The sequence below is a fragment of the Erythrolamprus reginae genome, chromosome 1 (genome assembly GCF_031021105.1).
Source record: "Erythrolamprus reginae isolate rEryReg1 chromosome 1, rEryReg1.hap1, whole genome shotgun sequence".
Lineage (NCBI taxonomy): Eukaryota > Metazoa > Chordata > Lepidosauria > Squamata > Dipsadidae > Erythrolamprus > Erythrolamprus reginae.
The window spans coordinates 349,067,127-349,083,128 of record NC_091950.1 but is presented as its reverse complement, the minus strand read 5'-3'; the positions used below and the strand labels follow the sequence as shown (position 1 = coordinate 349,083,128).

Here is a 16,002-nt window from a genome sequence, read left to right as displayed (position 1 = left end):
CAAAGAGTCTCAAAAACTTAAATTTGATCCTAGATTGGGATAGTCTTGTGAACTGCTAGAGTCTTCAGAATTCTGTGAACAGCTTTTATTAAATTGATGTGTCTCATTCTTGTGTTTTCTCTCTCTCTGTCTCTTTCCTTCCATCCCCATATCTGTGCAGCACAATGCTAAGTTGACACCACAACAGCAGCCCCATAGTGCTAGGAAACAGCTGGATGTGCTTTCATTGGCCCACTTGCAACAGCGGAATGTGCCTATTACCGATGATTCCCCCAAGTATGACTATAAACGTGGACAAGATGGGAAATATGGTAAGGATCAACCGTCCTTAGTGAAGTCTAGGCTTACTTAGAGCCGGGGTGGCACAGTGGTTAGAGTGCAGTACTGCAGGCTACTTCAGCTATCTGTTAGCTGTAGTTCAGTAGTTCAAATCTCACCACCAGCTCAAGGTTGACGCAGCCTTCCATCTTTCCAAGGTGGGTAAAATGAGGGCCAGATTGCTGATTCTGCAAACTGCTTAGAATGGGATGTAAAGCACTATGAAGCAGTATATACAGTGAAGGGCTACCAACATTTTTACTACCACACTATGGGCATGGCTTATGCAGGACACCCTGCATTTTTTTTCAACATCTTTTAGTGCAAGTTAGGTTCTCTGGGGTGGAGCTCCATTTTCGCTACTCCACTGCATTCCCCCCTGTCCAGACAGTAGCCCACCCCTGAGTATATAACTCTAAAGCCTATTGCTATTGCTGTTTTCCAGTAGGGGGATAAAAGTTTTTGTTAGAGTAGAATAACTGGGCTCATTACCTGATTTGAAAATCCAAAAAGCAGCATAATTGTGAGTTTTACAAAAACACACACAGGCATCCATTTCTTATTTTATCATGGCATCTATTATTATTATTATTATTATTATTATTATTATTATTATTATTATTTATTAGATTTGTATGCCGCCCCTCTCCGTAGACTCGGGGCGGCTTACAGCAATGATAAAAACAATATATAATGACAAATCTAATAGTTAGAATCTAAAATAACAATAATACATTTAAAAAGTCTAAAAAACAAGAAACCCCAATATATAAAAACATACATACAGTCATATCATACACAAAAAACTACATAGGCAGGGGGAGATATTTCAGTTCCCCAACGCTTGACGACAGAGGTGGGTTTTAAGGAGCTTACGGAAGGCAAAGAGGGTGGGGGCAGTTCTAATCTCTGGTGGGAGCTGATTCCAGAGGGTCGGAGCAGCCACAGAGAAGGCTCTTCCCCGGGTCCCGCCAAACGACATTGTTTAGTTGACGGGACCCGGAGGAGACCAACTCTGTGGGACCTAACCGGTCGCTGGGATTCGTGCGGCAGAAGGCGGTCTCATAGATACCCTGGTCTATATGCTGCACGCTTGCATGCTTCAGCTAAATAGAGTGATCTTGGATAATGAGGAGGGGGAAGTTCTCTTTGAGGGGGTCAGATGGCTGCATCTCTGCTTCCTGAACTTAAAAGGTCAGTAAGAGATCTGTTGTCATAGTGATTTCATCAAAACAACTGAGGGTAACATTTTTTTTCTTTTTTTTTTCTTTTTATATTTACTTTTTTTCCTCACACGTGGTGTACGTGGGAGAATGGCAACAGCAGACTTTAAGGCGGCATTTCTCAAATAGTGGGGCGGTCTCCCCTGGGGGGGCGTGGAGCAATACAGGGGGGACACGTGACCCCAGAGAATGTACTTTTTTGCCACAAGGAGTAGGGTTTTTTTACACTGAACAATAGCACACAACAGGAGATATGAAGTGCAGCTAACAAATCTTTAAGAGACATCATGGAAAAATATTTAACGGGTGAAAAGAAAGGAGGAGAGAGACGGAGATAATGAGACAAACATAAGTCTCCCGAAAGCTAAGATGAGGAAATATGATGAAGCGCATGTAGCGCTTGGCTTCAGTATGACTATGATGGGAGACGAGGAAAGACCGCTATGTTTACTGTGTCTAAAAATGTTGGCAGGGGACAGCATGAAGCCAAATACATTAAGGCATCACTTAAACACATTATACCCCAATCATGCTGATAAGCCACTTGAGTTTCTTCAGTGTAAACCTGTGAAATATTGCAAACAATCGTCCCAGCAGAGAGTTGGGGGGGGGCACAAAATGTTTACTTCTTCCTAGGGGGAGGGCGTAACAGAAAATAATTGAGAAACACTGCTTTAATGAAGCAAATAGTTCTACTTCCACCCTTAAAACTTGCCTCAGATCATGGAGTAAAACCATTGTTTTTCAGGCTAATTTCAGCATTCTTTTCTGGTTTTGTGTGGTATTAAAGATGGAAAAGGGGATGATTTGCATCCCTAAGACTTCCTAGCTGTGTTCCTTCCTCTAAAATCTGCGTCATAGTGAAAAAAAGAGTCCAAGTCACCTCTCTCTCTGACAATAATTAGAAGCTATTTGGAAGCAGGCAAGCCCTTCAGAAGGCTTCAAGGTGCCTGAAGGCCCTGCCTGCTTCCAAATGGCTGCCTTCAAATGGATATTTATTTATTTTTTATTTATTTATTAGATTTGTATGCCGCCCCTCTCCGTAGACTCGGAGGCTATGTGAACCTCGTACAAGAGAATCACATGGTCAATATTTTACCAGTACAATATTTTGGTACTGGCTTCTGGCAGTTGATACTAGTAGGAAGTTCTGCTTTGTCTACTCCTCATATTAGGAAGAACCTCCCTTCTAACCAGGTGAGCTCTATATACCCAAATCCCCACCTGTTGCCTTTGGAAACCATGGGGAATATTAGTCTCCTCCCTCCATTTTGTTTTTTGCATGTAGGATTCTGTGAGGGAAGAGAGAAGGAGAAGAAGCATTTTGGCCTTTTACACGAGCAACAAAATATTTTCTATCGGGTCTTATACACCAATCACTATGGGAGTTGGCTGATGGAGGGAGGAGGCAATTGGAACAGTGGAACCTCAACATACGAGCAGCTCTACTTACAAGCTACTCGAGATAAGAGCTGGGAGGGGAGAGACATTCTTGTTCGTCTCCCGAGCTCAAATCCGGGATACGAGCTGAGAAGAGCCGGGCTGGTTTGCTTTGCTTCCTCCCCGCGCTGATGCAGAGCAAAGCGTCACGCCCCCCTGACGCTTTCGGCGGCTTCTGAAGCGACGCTGGGCTCTTTTGCCGCCAAAAGCGTAAGGGGGGCGTGACGCTTTGCTCTGCATCAGCGCGGGAAGGAAGAAAAGCAAACCAGCCCGGCTCTTCTCAGCTCGTATCCAGCACTTGGTGAGTCCTTGGCTTCTCCTGGGGGTGGGAGGATCTGTTTTGAATTTCACATTCCGAGTGGGCTAGGGCAGCGTTTCCCAACCGGTGTGTGTGCCGCAAAGCTTCCCGCCCGATCTGCCTCCTCTCTGACTTCTCTCGCGGCGGCGGCGGCTTCAGTTCCTCGGGACGAAAGCGCTCCCAGCCAGGGGGCTGCGAGAGGAGCGGGGCGCGCTTTCCCGAAACGGACGGAGAAAGCCCTCTCTTGCAGCCCCCTGGCTGGGAGCGCTTTCGCTGCGAGAGAGGCGGGCGGGGGGGGGGAAAGCAAAAAAAACGGACGGAGCGCTTTCACTGCGAGAGAGGCGGGCGGGGGGGGAAAAGCAAAAGAAACGGACGGAGCGCTTTCGCTGCGAGAGAGGCGGGCGGGGGGGGAAAGCAAAAGAAACGGACGGAGAAAGCCCTCTCTTGCAGCCCCCTGTCTGGTAGCGCTTTCGCTGCGAGAGAGGCGGGGGAAAAAAAAAAGCAAAAAAAACAGACGGAGAGCTTTCGCTGCGAGAGAGGCGGGCGGGGGGGGAAAAAAGCAACGTTTTAAAACAGCCACGCCGTTTGCGAGCTAACTCCTGAGGCGCGGAAGTTTGCCTTTGGCGTTTGGCTTCAGAAGCGGCGTGGCTGTTTTAAAACGTCGCTGCCGGCCTGGGGGGCCTCCTAGCCCGCCACCGAACCCGGGTTGGGGGTTGGGGGGGTTCTGCAAAGCCCCCCAGGCCGGCAGCGACGTTTTAAAACAGCCGCGCCGCTTCTGAAGCCAAACGCCAAAGGCGAACTTCCGCGGCTCAGGAGTTAGCGGCGAAGTAACGTGAAGGATTGGAAAGCTGAAACCGCCTGGTTTCAGCTCCCCAATCGTCCACGTTACTTCGCTCCTGTCCTGGCTAAATTGTGTGGCAGCAAACATGCTTTGGGAGTTTGGCTGGGGGGGAGGGAGTTAGGAAGGTGCAAAGCATGTTTGCTCCCACGGGGAAGGGAAAAGGCGGCGGCTTAAGCCCTTCCCTGTGCTTCGGAAGCCGCTGACGCGCCCCTCTGACGGCGTTCGGCAGCTTCCGAAGCACAGGGAAGGGCAGTGAAAAGGCGCGATGCTTTTCCGGGCAGCCGGCTTGCTGGCCGGAGAAGCGAGCGATCCGGGAGTCCAGGAGGGGGAGAGAAAGAGAAAGAGAGAGGGGGGAGAGAGAGAAAGAGAGGGATAGAAAGAGAGAGAGAGTGAGAGATGCTCAGTGAGCCTTTCTTTGAAGTTGCCTTTCTTTCTTTCTTTCTTTCTTTCTTTCTCTTTTTCTTTCTCTCTTTTACCTTCCCTTCCTCTATTTCTTCTTTTCTTTCTCCTTCCCACCTTCTTCCCTCCCTCCCTCCCTTCACTCATTCCTCTCTTACTCTCCCCTTTCATAAGTTTCCTTGCTTCCTTCCTCTGTTCCTGTCCCTTCCCCCTTTCTTTCTTTCTTGCTTTCTTGCTTTCTTTCTTGCTCTTTTTCTTTCTCTCTTTTACCTTCCCTTCCTCTATTTCTTCTTTTCTTTCTCCTTCCCACCTTCTTCCCTCCCTCCCTCCCTTCACTCATTCCTCTCTTACTCTCCCCTTTCATAAGTTTCCTTGCTTCCTTCCTCTGTTCCTGTCCCTTCCCTCTTTCCTTCCTTCCTTCCCACCCTCCGTCCATTCATTCACCCATTCCTCTCTTGATCGCTTAAAGCCGGTCCCTGGTGCAAAAAGGGTTGGGGACCTCTGTCCTACAGGATTGGGTGGCAGAGAAGTTGAACATATGTAAATTTAAAAGTTTAAGAAAGTTTACAAGTTAAGTGAAAGAAACTTCATTATTCATTTATATGTACATGTACATTTCTTCATTAAAAACATGTCTTTCTGCATAATTTAGACTAACTTTGTGAGTTTTTTGAGGGCTGGAACCAATTAAAATTATTTACATTAATTCCTATGGGGAAAAGTCATTCGAGATAAGAGCTGCTCGACTTAAGAGCCCAGGTCCGGAACGAATTAAACTCGTATCTCGAGGTACCACTGTATAGGAAAGAAGCCTATTTTAGCAACTTGCAACAAGTTCCATGACATCACTAAACCATTCCTAACAGTAAAAACTGTGAAGAAGTACTGCCAGCCAGAATAGACTATATAACCTAAATAATAGACTAATTGGGCTAAATAATCCAGTAATCCCCAAATTTATCTAATCTCCTAGTTTTCCTATATGTTGTCCTTTTTTGTAGAGCAATCAGAGTTTCGCTCTCCTGAGTTTGGAGCTGGGGAATTGAACTTGAAGGAAGGAAATCTATCGTAGCACATTACAGTTTTTCCTCGATTTTCGCAGGGGATGCGTTTCGAGACCACCTGCGAAAGTCGAATTTCCACGAAGTAGAGATGCGGAAGTAAATACACCATTTTTGGCTATGGACAGTATCACAAGCCATCCCTTAAGACTTTAAATCCCTAAATTACCATTTCCCATTTCCTTAACAACCATTTACTCACCATTATTACTGGTACTCACCATTGAATAAGACATTTAGTGATCCTGATATTTATAAACATAATTATTTATTAACAATTTTTTTTTTGTTATTTATTTGCAAAAATTATTAGTTTTGCGATGACATATGATGTCATCGGGCGGGAAAAACCATGGTATAGAAAAAAACCGCAAAGTATTTTTTAATTAAATTATTTTAAGAACCGTGGTATAGGCTATTCGCGAAGTTCGAACCCTCGAAAATCGAAGGAACACTGTATTTATTATTATTATTTATTAGAATTGCATGCATTGAATGGGTGCATATTTAAATCCATTTAATGCAGTTAAAGCCAGTGATATATCCTTGTCATTATTTATGTGGGGAACTGTAGAGATGTCTCCACAACCATTAATCTTTCTACGTCTTAGATTTTTTCACATACCCAGCTTCAACTATTTGGTGGAAGCTGCATATTTTTGTTAAGGCTCCAGCAGTACATTACACAAACTGGCAAGATCTTCCGTGAGAAGGCGCTTTTGTTGTTCAGTTGTATTTGACTCTTCAAGACCCCATGGACCACAGCCCCCTGTCCTCCACTGTCTCCCAGAGTTTGTCCAAAGAGAAGGAACTACTCCCGTATATAACAATACATTGGTACCTCTACCTAAGAACACCTCTACTTACGAACTTTTCTAGATAAGAACTGGTTATTCAATATTTTTTGCCTCTTATCAAGAACCATTTTCCTCTTACAAACCCGAGCCTCCAAAACTTAACCAAAAAAGGCAGGGAGAAGCCTCTGTGGGGCCTCTCTAGGAATCTCCTGGGAGGAAACAGGGCTGGAAAAGCCGGGGAGAAACCTCTGTGGGGGGCCTCTCTAGGAATCTCCTGAGAGGAAACGGGGCCTCCACCCTCCCTATGGTTTCCCCAATCGCATGCATTATTTGCTTTTACATTGATTCCTATGGGAAAAATTGCTTCTTCTTACAAACTTTTCTATTTAAGAACCTGGTCACAGAACAAATTAAGTTCGTAAGTAGAGGTACCACTGTATCATTTTAATATGTTTGTGTTCTTGAATACAGATGCCCTGTATCTATGCAAAATACTTGGCTTTGAAATAATTTAGGTGAGCATTGGTTCAGATCAGTGCTACATGGTTGGCTGATTGGCTTGTTATCCAGGTGGCTTCACTGAATGGGCCACCTTGTAGAATTGCAATCTGTGACCTTTTTTCTTGCTGTTTGCAGTGTTCAAGCCATGCCAAGCCACTGTCTTAGCATTATATAGAGATCAGACTCTTCAAGAGGAAGTTTCAGGAAAACAGCACTGTGGGGTCCTGCTGGACAGGACTTGCTTCTATGCTGAGCAAGGTGGTCAAGCATCTGATCAAGGCTATATGACGTGCGGCAGACAGCAGGTAATCTTTTCCCCAGGCAGAACTGAAATTATTCCCTGATGACTCTGGGAATGAGCTTCCTTGAAATGTATAAGCATCTTGGCTGCAGTCTCTAAGCTACAGCACTAGTTTATTCCCTAGACATATCATCTTGCTTCTCTTTCAGTCTTTCACTGTGGCAAATATAAGCAAAAGGGAAGCAGAAAACTGATTAATATTTGTACTAAATGTAGAAGGTTTACCTCTACTGATCTTAATCTGTACTTCTCCCAGTGTTAATTTAGGAGCATAGTTCATTGATAAATAACATTTCTTAATGACTTGACTGTCCTGTAGAATAATAGAAGAACCTGCCCAACAAAATAATGAATTTCTATGTTAACAGTTGTTCTTTTTCCTACTTTTGAGGATGTACTTTTGCCTGTTGAATCGGTACAAGTATTTGGTGGCTATGTAATCCATGAAGTCTTCGTTTCAGAAACCCTGAAGGTTGGGGACCAAGTACAACTCTTTGTGGATGAGGTAACAATCTGTGGCGGGCAATTTGTATAAAGTACCTGGGTCAACAGTGTCTTTGTAAACATGCCCTACTAACAGCTTATATTGTGTAGGGAGTTAGGAAAACATACTGCACCTTGGGCACAGCAACATTTCAAAAGACTAAAATACAGGATCTTCTATGTTGGTTTTTACCTTTGTTGATTTTGCCCTCATATCGGCATTTAGAAAGGGGAAGCTAGATCTAAAGGGGTCTGGCTCTTAGGGATAGTTAAAAGAATACAATTTACACACACACACACATACACACACACACACAGTGTCCTTTAGATCAGTGGTTTTCAACCTTTTTTTGAGCCGCGGCACATTTTTTACATTTACGAAACCCTGGGGCACATTGAGCGGGGCGGGGGGGGGGCGCTAAAAAAAGTTTGGAAAAAAATTATCTCTCTCTCTTCCTCCCTTTCGCTCTATTTCACTCTTTCTCTCCCTTCCTTTCTTTCTCTCTCCATCCCTCTTTCTTTCTCTTCCTTCCTCTCTGTTCTGCCCTCTTTCTCTCCCTCCCTACCTCCCTCTATGTCTTTCTCTCTCTCTCCTTCCCTCCCTCTCTTTCTCTTTCTTTCTTTCTCTCTCTTTCTCTCTCTCTCTTGCTTTCTTTCTCTTGTTCTCTTTCTCTCTCGCTCGCTCTTTCTCTGTTTTGCTTTTTCTCTTTCTCTCTCTTGTTTTCTTTCTCTTTCTTTCTCTCTCTCTTGCTTTCTTTCTCTCTCTGAGCTTTGCGGCACACCTGACCATGTCTCACGGCACACTAGTGTGCCACGGCACACTGGTTGAAAAACACTGCTTTAGATCACATAGGCCAAGCAATTCAGCCAGAGGTTCCCACTCAGCTCCAACAGGTGTCCACTGACATGACCTTGGTTCACACACCAGCTGATAGTTGTTTTGACTAGCAGCTCCCCCATCCTTCCCCTCTGAATGGCCACCAAGAAACGAAGCAGGAGTAAGCATGAGAAAGAATGGCTTCAGATGAGGTTGCTTTGCAGGTTGACACTAACACTATTTCCCTTAGTTTCCCATCCAACTAACAAAGATTAACAAATTACAGATTTTGCAGCTTAGCCTGAAGAGTGCATTCAAGATAAAGAGGAAAACACCTGTGGATTCTTTAATGATTCTCAAATAGGTGACCCATTGAAATAAGTGAGGCTAAGATATGCAAATAGATTTTTTTTTAGCAGAGTAAATTTGTTATAGTAAGGCCAATTCCATCATTTTGGCTGCTTAAGCAGTTCTTTGAGAGACCTTAGCAAATAATTTAATAATAGTTTAATTGTTAGAAGCAGTATTTGGAGTATCGAGGAGTTTATTCAGTATCTTGCAGTAAATATGTTAGAAAACAAGTATGGTGACCTTGTGATATCAGAAGAATTTATATACAAATAATCACAGTCTCTTTAAAAAGAACAACTATGAAGTTGGTGTTCTAGTACACACAGTATAAAAGAATGTAGAGATGACCTTGATGAAGGAATGGACGAGCATATTAAAGGAGGATAAACGGCAATTCATTTCAGAGAAGGTGAAGGACATAGAAACTAAGAAATAATCATGCATTGATTCTGTTTGGCACAGGACAAACAGACAGACCCAACTAATAGTGTAGGCTTTCCAGATTCTGTCATGCTCTATAATAGAGTAGCATTCCTGGAATCTTTGCAGTGTTTGTTTCTTGACCTCACCCTGCCCCAAAGAGCTGACAAACAAATATGTTTCTTTGGGTATTAATTAAAGATAACCTGGGGGTATTCAGATATTGCTGAATTATCAGTTTCAGCATCCTTCGTTGCCCTTTAATTGGAGCTGCTAGGGCTGCTTGTTCAGCAACATCTGTAAGGGCATAAGTTCGGGCCTCGTTTTTCACAAAAATGGGGTGTGGGGATGGGCCTTCGGGAGGCCAAAAATGACAGTATTTGGTATGTAAGACGCACCAACATTTCTACCCTCTTTTATACTCCAAAAAATACGGTAATTTGTTCCAGTCTGTGGTATCTCCACTAAGAACATTCCTAGAGAGTATAGTTCAGTGATGGTGAACCTTTTTTCCCTCCGGTGCTGAAAGAAAGTGCATGTGTCCACATCCATAATTCAATGTCTGGGGAGGCCAAAAACAGCCTGTTTCCCAACTTCTGGTCGGCCCAATAAGCTCATGTTTTTCCCTCCACAGACTCCAAAAGCTTCCCTGGAGCTGGGGGAGAGTAAAAACGCCTTCTGCCATCCCCCCAGAAACTTTCTGGAAGCCAAAAAGACCCTCCCAGAGCCTCTGTGTGAGTCAGAGATCAGCTGGCTGGCCCACACATGTGTGTTGTAGCTGAGCTAGGGCAACGGCTCGTGTGCCAGCAGATATGGCTCCGCATGCCACCTCTGCTACCTGTGGCCCCCCTGCCATAGGTTCGCCATCACTGGTATAGTTGGTGCTTTGGAAGGTAAATTAAGAATCGGCATAGCTTCACGTGTTCAAAATTATTTCTGTTGTGGTTAGCTCTGGCCCAGCTCCTGCCCCAAGGAATGTGGAGGTGGATGTGGGGGAGACATCCACATGCCACAGGACTGTTTTGCTCCCAGTAGAATCTGCCGACGAAGTCTCCTCTGACCAAGGAAGCGTGACTGACAGGGAAGAGGGGAGTTTGGCAGACAGCCCAGGAGGAGATCAGTCATCTGTATCATCCCTGGATTCTGAACAAGAATTAATGACACATCCACGCATGCGTAGAGTGATGCATAGGAGACAACAACTGAAGGATTATTACAAGAGAAAATGAGGCCACCTGTGGTTGGGTGGGGCTGCTGTAATTAGTGCTACAGATAAAAGTGCGGCCTGGTGTTTTAGCCTCATGGCAGTTTATCTGATTCACTGTTTCGTCAAGATCGTGGTTTTTGCTGTTCAGGATTGTGTGTGTGTACTCTGTGGACTTTAGAATTGGACTCAATTTCCCAGTTATTGGGTGAGCAATTGGACTGCATTTAACTTGTGCCTTGTGTGTACCAGAAAATCCCTTTGATATTTAAAAAGGGAGCTGTTTCTGTTTTTCTGTTTATAAAAACTTTTGGGTTTTCCTTTTATCATGTGGTGTGTGTCCTCCTGGACTAATTACCCTGTAATTACGGGCGGTTGAGACATGCCGGCAGAACAATTTCATTATGCATTAAAAAGTCTTTATTTTTCATTGCTGGCATGTTCAACTTTATTATAATGTTTTGCAATACCAGTGCCTTCTTATCCACTGCATTGCTTTTGTTTTCAGGCCCAGAGGCTAGCTTCCATGAGGAACCACACAGCTACGCACTTGTTAAATTTTGCACTCCGCCAGCTCTTGGGAGAATGCACAGAACAGCAGGGATCCGGGGTGACTGCTGAGCATCTGCGGTTTTTTGTCAACACCAAGGTGCCTGGTATTCCCAAAGTACTCCGCGTTTAGAGCAGGGAGGATAAGAAAACTTGGAACACACCTAGAGATGAGCTGCAAAAGTTAGTTGAACACCTACTATCTTGTCCCTTAACATAGGGGTTCCCAACCCCTGGGCTGTGGCTCATTCAGACCCGGGCTGTGTTTGTGTGAAGTGGGTCCACATGCTTGCTGCTCCTGCAAATAGAGCTGCATAGGTGTACACACCTGCCACTCTCATGGAATAATCCCTTCTCCCTTTCCCCACCAGTCCACCAAGCTACAAAGGTTGGGGATCGCTGTCCTAGCATAGGAGACAGACAGCCTTTGGACTTCCTTCATTGTTAGCAGTCCTGGTATTGAAACAATATTTTTATTTAATACATTTGTTTGCTGGCCATATCGCCACAAGTTTATCCCTCCAATACACATATAAATTCTGCTGGATTTTTGTCATTCTTTACCATGGAGGAAAATTTGGTTAATCGGTAATTTAATATAGACAATAAAGGAGAGATAGGATCAGCAATGGGAACAGCGAATCTCTTATAATACAGATTTTTGCCAGTTCAAAGATGGATAGCACCTAGCATTGAGGAAAGGCCCTAAAAAAACAGTTGGAGGGAATTGTGTGCTCTGCAGGTCCAAATTCAATGTACAGTGGTACCTCTACTTAAGAACTTAATTCATTCCATGACCAGGTTGTTAAGTAGAAAAATGTGTAAATAGAAGCATTTTTTCCCATAGGAATCAATGTAAAAGCAAATAATGCATGCAAACCCATTAGGAAAGAAATAAAAGCTCAGAATTTGGGTGGGAGGAGGAGGAAGAAGAGGAGGAGGACAGTCGCTGCCCAGAGTGAAGGGAGCATTTCTTTTCTCTGGGCACTGGCAGAGGTTTATTCTCTTTCCAAGTGCCCAGAGAAAGGAAAATGCTTCATTCACTCTGGACTGCCAAAGCCTCCTTAAGCATCACCAAAAGGCTCCTCTGGTAGCCCAGAAAAGCCGGAGATGGCCGGGATTAAAGGAGGAATGGTAGGAAACTGGCCAGGCCTTCGTGCCGCTCTCAAATTTCCTGGGAAATTTTTCCAGGCTCGGGTTTTTAAGTAGAAAATGGTTCTTAAGAAGAGGCAAAAAAATCTTGAACATCCAGTTCTTATCTAGAAAAGTTCTTAAGTAGAGGCGTTCTTAAGTAGATGTACCACTGTATAAATGGAGGTGGAGTGATGTAGGCAATTTAGCTTTGGAGCATTTAGCTATAGATTAATATCTTAATGTGCAACATGTACAAGACAACCCGTTAATTGCCATCTAATCCTAATTGCTATTGCAAATACTTGATATTTTCACACTAAAAGCCTAATAATGTAAGTTTTATTAGCATTCTCTTACACAGAATACTGTATGTGTATGTTGGCAAATAAATCTTATATATAGTTTGGTTCAAGAACTATTGATTCCAGTTTTTAGATGAGCACTCTGAGGCTCAAAACTCTAATGAGTGTTAACACCTGAAACTGAATTTTGGAAAGTAATAATCCTCTCTTTTGGATTGTACAATATACATGCTGCATCTTTCTGATGAAGTACAGTGGTACCTCGAGATACGAGTTTAATTCGTTCCGGACCTGGGCTCTTAAGTCGAGCAGCTCTTATCTCGAACGACTTTTCCCCATAGGAATTAATGTAAATAATTTTAATTGGTTCCAGCCCTCAAAAAACTCACAAAGTTAGTCTAAATTATGCAGAAAGACATGTTTTTAATGAAGAAATGTACATGTACATATAAATGAATAATGAAGTTTCTTTCACTTAACTTGTAAACTTTCTTAAACTTTTAAATTTACATATGTTCAACTTCTCTGCCACCCAATCCTGTAGGACAGAGGTCCCCAACCCTTTTTGCACCAGGGACCGGCTTTAAGCGATCAAGAGAGGAATGGGTGAATGAATGGACGGAGGGTGGGAAGGAAGGAAGGAAAGAGGGAAGGGACAGGAACAGAGGAAGGAAGCAAGGAAACTTATGAAAGGGGAGAGTAAGAGAGGAATGAGTGAAGGGAGGGAGGGAGGGAAGAAGGTGGGAAGGAGAAAGAAAAGAAGAAATAGAGGAAGGGAAGGTAAAAGAGAGAAAGAAAAAGAGCAAGAAAGAAAGAAAGAAAGAAAGAAAGAAAGAAAGGGGGAAGGGACAGGAACAGAGGAAGGAAGCAAGGAAACTTATGAAAGGGGAGAGTAAGAGAGGAATGAGTGAAGGGAGGGAGGGAAGAAGGTGGGAAGGAGAAAGAAAAGAAGAAATAGAGGAAGGGAAGGTAAAAGAGAGAAAGAAAAAGAGCAAGAAAGAAAGCTGCAAGCACCCCCCCGAGCCCCCCAGGCCGGCTGCAACCTTTTAAAACACGCGCGCCGCTTCGCAGCTGTCTCCTGAAGCCGAACGCGGAAGTTAGCGTTCGGCTTCAGGAGACAGCTCCTTGGCGCTTGTATCTCGAATTTGGGCTTGTAAGTAGAACAAAAATATCTCTCCCCTCCCAGCTCTTATCTCGAGTTGCTCTTAAGTAGAGCAGCTCTTATGTCGGGGTTCCACTGTATATCTTTTCTCACCAGGTCCCCTTAAAAACAGAAAATCTTCAAGAGATAGAAAGTATGGTCCAAGAGATGATCAAAAGGAATGAAACTGTCTATACAGGAAAAGTTCCCCTCAATCAGACCAATGATGTTCTAGGACTCCGGAAACTGGATATGGTAATTTGGCAATGATTAAAGGAAAATGTTTTAAATAGCTAAAAGCAGATCCAAAATGACCTCAGCCAGGGTAGGCATTTTGTTCTGGAGACATTTAGAGTCATTTCTAGGCAAACCTTTAAGTTCTTGAAGGTATTTTTAATCAAAATGTTTAACAGTTATAAAGATTATGCATTTTAAAAGTGAGTCAAAAATTAGAAAATGATTTGCCCCGTTTGTTTTGCATTTTGATGCATATAATTTTTCTAAAAACTTTTTACTAAATTCTACTGTGGATTATATACAACATGGTCCTTTGAAATTAAAATTCTGACCTATAAAGAACTGTTAGATGGTTTTTATCTCTAATTTAACAGGGCTTTTTTTAACCTCAGGATAGACAGATCAAAGGATGTGCCTGTGAATGTTAGTGATTAATTCTTTTGGTACATTTGAAAGAAACGCTAATAAAAACCCTAGAAAAACATGGAATACATTTTAGAGCGTTATATCATACTCTTCAACGATTAAATTAGGTTTGTGCAGAGAATATAATCATCATATTCATCAGAAGTTATACTTCCTGCATGATCAGTTATGCAGAATTGCCATTTATGCTTTGCCTGTAACTGTTTTCAGCTAAACACATTCATTGTTTATGCAAAATTGGGAGAAGCATGTGAGAGTGACCCCTCTATGTCTATAACTTTCAAATAGGCCTTAGGGAGCATAAGTACTGCGGTTAAATTTCAAAGAATATTGGAACTGAAAACGTTTGAAATAGCCAGCATTGTGTATAATAATGTATACTTTCTCTATAGTTATGCTACCTGGTTCCTGCTTTGGGATCTCATTTCCATCTAATACTTGTTCCTTCCCTCTTTAGTTTAGTTCCCAGCCACAAAACACCGAGCATTCTGAAAAAAATGGAACTTTTGAAATTGGTGGAATTTGAGTGTCTCAGAAATTGGTAGCCAAGCATTTGACTGTTATTGAAAATGTATCAAGTTAAACCATTTTCCACTTTTTAGTAATATCTTTCCCATCCAGCAGTTATTTGTCAGAAACATTAGTAGTCATAGCACATGATCTAAACCCTATCTCCTTGTATATGCGCATGTGATGCTGACACAAACAAAAGGGTTTGTGCTGCTATACTGCCACTTTTAAGAAATATGGGCGAATGAATGGAGATTGTACATGCAGACCTACATTGTACATGCAGACCTACAGTCATGTAGTCTTTTCTGAAACCTTTCAGGTGTATCCTGATCTGGTTCGTGTAGTGTCAGTAGGTGTCCCAGTTGAAAAGGTCTTGGCTGAGGATTCTAAGCATGCAGTGAATACCTCGGTGGAGCTGTGCTGTGGAGTGTAAGTATTTTTGTCCTGTTCCTTTTAAATTGGGATGTTTTGCACACGCCTTGTCATTGTGCGTGCGAAGTGGGTTTCCTCAAACTTTGCAGTCTGCTTCCCAGTTTCAGTCTGCATAATTTCTGCAGCCTGTCACAGCACTCTGCTTCATTGTAAACTGCCAGGGGGTCTTAGTTGGCCGCCTCCCTTGTGCATTTTGGTAGTGAGAATCTTACCTGGGGAGCTTTCATTAGCTTCAGTGGCCCGGTAGTTAGAGTGCAGTACTGGAAGCTACTTCTGCTGATCACTGTCTGCCAGAAGTTTGGCAGATCGAATCTCAGTAGGCTCAAGGTTGACCCAGCCTTCTATCCTTCCAAGGTCGGTAAAATGAGAACCCAGATTGTTGAGGGCAATACGCTTACTCTCTGTAAACCGCTTAGAGAGGGCTGTAAAGCACTGTGAAGCGATATACAGTGTTCCCTCGATTTTCGTGGGTTTGAACTTCGCGAAAAGTCTATACCAAGGTTTTTCAAAAATATTCATTAAAAAATACTTCGCAGGTTTTTGCCACCCGATGATGTCATATGTCATCGCCAAACTTTCATCTGCTTTTAATAATTTTTTTAAAATAAACTTTAATAAATAAACATGGTGAGTAATAATCTAAATGGTTGCTAAGGGAATGGAAAATTGCAATTTAGGGGTTTAAAGGGTTATGGGAAAGTTTGTGATACTGTTCATAGCCAAAAATAGTGTATTTACTTTCACATCTCTACTTCGTGGAAATTCGACTTTCGTGGGCGGTCTCGGAATGCATCCCCCACGAAAAGTGAGGGAA

At 43.1% G+C, this 16,002-nt stretch overlaps 1 protein-coding gene across 1 annotated transcript in view; it reads left to right on the top strand.

The window, feature by feature from the left end:
• AARS2 (alanyl-tRNA synthetase 2, mitochondrial) overlaps window positions 1-16,002 on the top strand; it is a 48,765-nt gene that overhangs the window by 23,310 nt on the left and 9,453 nt on the right. Inside the window, exons 11-16 of the mRNA XM_070734243.1 lie at window positions 161-311; window positions 7,014-7,183; window positions 7,571-7,684; window positions 10,963-11,103; window positions 13,698-13,835; window positions 15,076-15,185. Coding sequence (XP_070590344.1) covers window positions 161-311; window positions 7,014-7,183; window positions 7,571-7,684; window positions 10,963-11,103; window positions 13,698-13,835; window positions 15,076-15,185 — 824 coding nt within the window. The remainder of the gene's footprint in view (window positions 1-160; window positions 312-7,013; window positions 7,184-7,570; window positions 7,685-10,962; window positions 11,104-13,697; window positions 13,836-15,075; window positions 15,186-16,002) is intronic.